This window comes from Dreissena polymorpha, chromosome 7 (genome assembly GCF_020536995.1).
Source record: "Dreissena polymorpha isolate Duluth1 chromosome 7, UMN_Dpol_1.0, whole genome shotgun sequence".
Classification (NCBI taxonomy): Eukaryota; Metazoa; Mollusca; class Bivalvia; order Myida; family Dreissenidae; genus Dreissena; species Dreissena polymorpha.
In genome coordinates, this window is record NC_068361.1 from 46,522,732 (window position 1) to 46,528,718 (window position 5,987).

The 5,987-nt window shown below is 34.4% G+C and overlaps 1 protein-coding gene across 1 annotated transcript in view; it reads left to right on the forward strand.

Annotated features, from left to right (window-relative positions):
* The first annotated feature begins 1,839 nt into the window (after positions 1–1,839).
* The window catches only part of LOC127838136 (uncharacterized), a 5,570-nt gene continuing 1,422 nt past the window's right edge, over positions 1,840–5,987 (forward strand). Inside the window, exons 1-3 of the mRNA XM_052365708.1 lie at positions 1,840–2,241; positions 4,136–5,136; positions 5,394–5,987. The exon at positions 5,394–5,987 is cut by the window's right edge and continues 1,422 nt beyond it. Of these exons, the coding sequence (XP_052221668.1) occupies positions 1,910–2,241; positions 4,136–5,136; positions 5,394–5,746 (1,686 nt within the window). The 5' untranslated portion in view covers positions 1,840–1,909 and the 3' untranslated portion in view covers positions 5,747–5,987. The remainder of the gene's footprint in view (positions 2,242–4,135; positions 5,137–5,393) is intronic.

The following is a 5,987-nucleotide window of genomic DNA, read 5'->3' on the forward strand; positions in this document are numbered from 1 at the left end:
CAGGAGAGTAATGTTATTATGGCGCGCGATACTTATTAAAAGTCAAGTAACCAATTGCTTAGTAGTCGGACAAAGCACAAAACCGCTAGACATAAACACGATACAAACACTGACTTAGATGCTTCAACTCATTATGCCGGACTTTAAACGTCCAATGCTAACAATAAAAGATTTAAACCGGTTTCGTGGGAATCCACACCTCATATCGTTTGACGTAAGGAAATCGACGCAGCTCTGCCGTGTCTGCTTGGGCGCCGTGTGGATGGCGTCTTGTTGCCGGGTTGGGTCCGTGGTGATGCCGCGTTGTCATCGGAGTGATTGTCTTTGGAAGACCGTCGACGCTAAAAAATCCCCAAAAGCCACGGATCTTTCATGTTCGTCACGGTCCTTTATCCAGGGGGGGGGGGGGGGGGGATCCGGGTCTGCCGTGTCCATCCGTGCTTATATGAGACTGGCGCTTACGTTATATAAAAATCGTCACAAACTAGTCCTTTATGATATTTTATATGAAAATTATAGTTGATTTGTACCTTTTAATTTGAATTAACTGACTTTCGCATTACCTTACTTATATGTATGAAATATGTTTAAATGCAGAATACAATTACATATTCTCATTTAATTATGCAGGTTTGTAATTATTTATATGCCATGCTACAAAAGCGACTTAAAATAGCTGAATGCATTTGAACCGCAACTCACTATGCTAGCAACGATTACCGCATTGCAGACGACAAATGCTTCTGCTCTATTTCTGCAGTGAGTGTAAATACCAGCTTGTAAGACGGCATTGGTCCGTCTAGTGTTTATCATTGAAATCTGTACATATTGGCTGCTTTCAGGGAAAACGGGGCTTAATGCATGTCAAATAAGATTAGCCTGAGCACACTGATTAGCCTGTGCAATGCGCACAAGCTAATCAAGGACGGCAACAGCGAACACCTTCAGTGCCTTCAACGCTTTGATAAATTAAAAAATGGTTACCATGGTAACCACAAAACTTAAACAATTGTTATGTAACAAACTCTTTAATATTAATGATTCCGGAATTTATTGTAGATTGATAGGTCTAAAGATAGCAATGTGTAACATTAATTAATTAATCAATTTGTATTAAGAAAATACATTGTTTTATAAGAAAAAAGGTATTAGCATATCAAAATTCACGTAATTTAACAACATATTTTCCTTCTTTTTCTTGTTTATTCTGACGTCTACGATATTGAAACAAAAACCGAATGAAGCACAAACATACATTTGAATACCGGGAAAAATCGATATGGACAATCCCGATATATGAATGTTCTCGTCCACATTTTGCATTTTAAATTTGGTATGTCACCTGTGAACTCGTCCATGTATTAAAATTAACATGTACTATAAAGCTGTTCATACCATTGTTAATAGCGTTCATTGTTGTACACTAACTACTAATTGTATTCATTAAACATAATAATCATAGTTATTAATTTTTGGATGATGCATTTTTGCATCAGTTTGCCTTACTTAAAAATCTTCTTGTATATATTTGTCCTGGGAAAAGAAAACAGATAGTTTTTGTGTAGGTTTGACAAACATATTGTTGTGCTATTTTCTTTATGCGTTAAGTGTTAATCTGAAATTACAATTGTAAATGTATCTACCATTGACCAGCATATACAATGTATATAAAGCGTCTTAACAGGGTTAACCTATTTACCGCAGCGAATGAATTCATAAAGCAGACCATGATTTCTATCTGAAATTTAAACTACGTAGTAAACTATCTATCTAGGTCAGTTGCTTTAATCGATATGTAACCACTTGGTAAACACATGTAAAGATTAACAGCTACGCATAACGCATTTGTTAAGACAGCGTTTTATGTTTGAACAGGCATTTTCTTGCTTATCGTGAAACTATTTTGAAAATGGCAACAAGTCTTAGATTAGTATATAAAAGTTCGGATATAATTCTGGATTACTGTTGTACGCCTTGTGAAGAGGACAATTTGAAAACAGAGGCGGAGGTATATTGTGAAAAATGCACAACGTTTTACTGCGGATCGTGTATAAACATGCACAAGCAGTTGTATAAAAAGCACACGACGTATGGGAGATCCGATATAAAGTATTGGCCAGTTGCCAAGCCTACACGGGATCTTATAGAGAAGTGTGAGTTACATACGGAAGAAAAATTGAAGCTTTATTGTGAGGACCATAAACAAATTTGCTGCAACACTTGTGTCTCTTTGGACCATCGGTAATATATTCATAAACAATATTTTACACCGTATGTTAGATTCATGCGTCAATGTTTAAATGTGTTATATATCAACAAATAAATTTATCAAAAGTTAGACCCGTGGCGAATATAAAGAAAAAATTAACTTTGATAATTTTTGCCCAGCGATAAGGCGAATAATCTAAACAATATTGGATTCCATCTATGTCTATTGCGAACCGACCAGATTTTGGTCGCTACTTGTGAACTAGGCACTTAGATACTTATCATTAACACTTTTTAATAAAACTGAAATACCTTTCACTGTAAACTAGTATTCTAAATAAATGCCCCGTTGACCAGTTTTTCGTACACGACTTAAGTCCCCTGCATTTGAAACCAACATATATCCGCGGCATGCCTTCCACTTGCTGTACACTGCTGTGTAGTCATCGATCGATGCATAGAATGGATAACTGGTCAGGTGTTTTTGTTATATATTGAAAGTAACTACACATTAAATGCGATGTCAACTATTGATGTTGAACGCATGCCCTATATGCTTATAACAGCAACATAATTTCACATAAACGATATTACAACAGGAAAGCTTTATTCTCAAATAACAAACATAGATCTTTACAAAACTGTTGTACTTAAAACGAGTATTAAGCCCGATTCCTGTCTTGTTTACACACTGGCTTGGGTTGTATATTTCAATAAAAAGCGATTAAGTATATTCAGTTACTTATTAGGGTCTGCTTGAACATGTCAAAGCATCGCTTCATGTATTTGGTTGTTTAATGGTCTATTAAAAATAAATGCATTAAAGAAACTGTTTACAGAAAAGTAAACGTGACAATTTAAAAGCAGTCGTCATAGATTCCAAAATAACAGATTCACATTGTATTAAACAAGCAAAGTAACATTCCTTACTTGGAAAATATTTAAAACATCGTTTTGTTGATGCAAAACTTAAATTTATTATAGATAAAATGATCTTTGTCGTATACTATTTAATTATTTTAACAATATATCATAGTGTATACTTCCATCTTAGTAAAGATACGAACACGGTAGCATTTAACAATCTTGCGATCATTTAGACTAAGGCTTTATATCACCTTTTACGCGTACATAACAGATCAAATGTTATGAGACGTTTCTGGGAATTTAGCTGAAAATGAATGTTTAGTAAAAGTTAAAGCGATTACTTTATGTCGAAAGGATGTTCGAGTCACTGCCAAGCAATTTTATTAAAACGATGTGTGCAGTTTTCACACATTTGACCGTATATGCCCATAGTACAAGAAAACCAATATATTATCAATAGCATATTTAATTACTAAAACTGTATAATATTTTCACAATATTTGTTGGCGCAACCAAAACATTAAAACATGAGACAAGACGAATCTATTTAAACATAAACACAACATCTTGGTTGCATTATATGGGTATATCTTCAACATTAGATTACTTAAGTGTCCTTTAAGTCATTACTATAAACGGTTGCTGTAAAAAAAACGGAAGCAAAACCCTTCCATAAACCGTACTCATTTACTGTATGCATAGCGACGCATGTCACCGTATATTTAAATTTCATATCTTACCTTTATTTATGGCATATTTTATTTTACAAGCATGCATATTTTGAAAACTTAAATTGATCGAAATAAACCAAAATACTGATCATAGTAAATAATTATAAGACTGCTTTTCAAACAAACTTTTAAAAAATAAACGTTTAAATAACTCAATAAGTTAATATTCGCGCATGATATAATTATTTTATTTATTAAATTGTAAAATGACATGGATATTAACTTCAGTTGTATGATCATTTTTACATCTTTACTTAAAAAGAGCGAGAATAAGTTTTTATATAAATGTTTTTTTACAGTACACAACAGTTAAAATTTTCTTTTTTCAGCCAATGCACTACAGTTAATCTTATAAAAGATGCAGTAAAGACGCAGTCAATTGCAGACTTACAACAGCTTTTCGCTGAAATCAACACGATGCTGCAACAATTGACGCAGCTCCGAAAGAGTGGAGAGGCAAACATAAGGTCCTTGCATGAATTATATAAGAAAAGCGCCCAGGACATACACAAATTCCGCCAGAAAATAAATGAAGCTTTAGACGAGCTTGAGGCGATGACAACAATGAAACTGGATTTTGCTATGAAAACCATAGAGTCAGACCTAAAAACAGACATTGATAACTGCAGTAAAGTTTACGAGGAGTTAAATTGTTTCAAAGATGTGATGCAGGATATAAGTGATAAAAACACTGAACTCGTCTTCGTAGCCTGCAAGAAATGGTTGAATAAGAAAAAGCAGTCAGAATCTTTATTACAGAGGATGTCTACACAAACGGGCATTACATTTTCATTTCAAACACATGACAATATTGGTACATTTTTGTCTGAATTATCTGGTCTGGGAACAGTAATACATGAACGGTTGGTTGACCAAGATCGTCCATTATCTGTGATTGCGAAGTCTTATTTCAGTGTAAAAACAACGAGTGAAAAATTGTTTATTCAAAGCATGTGTGGAGTATGTTGTTTACCTGACGGTCAGCTCCTCGTTACTGACTTATATAACAAATCGTTGAAGCTGTTGAACAAGCAATATCAAGTTGTCAGCAACTGCCACTTTGATGGGTTTGCATACAATGTGTGTCATATTGGTAAAACTGACGTAGTTGTTACTCTTGATGATAATAAAGATACAGGCGAGTTAAAGTATGTCACTGTAGACAAAGGGACACTTGTCAAAGGGAAGACTCTACAGCTTAAACATCGATGTTTTGGTATCTGCCATCGACAGGGTGAGCTGTATATCACGTCTAGGCGGGCGCTTTACAAATACGATTTAAATGGGAAACAGCTGAAGAAATTGTATGAAGGATCCAGTGAGAGTTCAGGTAGTGTGAATAGCAAACGTAGAAAAAAGTAAGGCAAAATATGGCTGAATAGCTGACGTACTGTTATATATTTAAAGTTTTCAGATCGTTTGTTACAAAGGGTTTGTTATTGAAATGTATAATAAATGCCATTAGAACAGGTTTTATATATTGAACAAAATAATAAAATTGGTAATCTCTTTATTTGCTCAGTTCTTATAATTTTCTTCAATGTATTATATTTTATCATGCATTTATCAGGTTTTAATATTTTACAGTATTTACGTGTGATATTACCTATAACGGTGACAAAATCTTCGTCATCAATCGTAGAGACGACATGCTGCTTACACTTGCAAATGATGGGACCGTGCTCTCCAAGTTTTCAGACCCAGAACTAAAATCACCGTGGGGTGTACATGTAACATATGCAGGACAAGTGCTGGTGTGCTGTGAGAAAACCAATACTATCATGCAGGTGCACAGCGACGGGAAGAAGAAAATTGCTTCTATGTCTCTAGAGGCTGATGGATACAAGTCACCTATGTCAGTTTTCTACAACCTGATATCAGCATCTGTCGTTGTAGGAATTGGGTCTAGCCCTTCTATTGTTGTTTTAAAGGTTAAATGAAATATGAAAGCAGCACATCATGAGTTAGTGTTAAAAATGTACCTGCCAAAAATCCAAACATAATTACGCGTCTCTATATCATAGCTTATGATAAAGCATTTGCAATCCAATTAAACGATGTCTAATACTGAACAAAAAACTGATTATTTAACTGTCTTAATGAAAGCTCTGAGAACTAATTAAACCTATAGATTTGTGTACGAATTTACATGTGTTGGGTGGAAAATAACATATTTTCCTT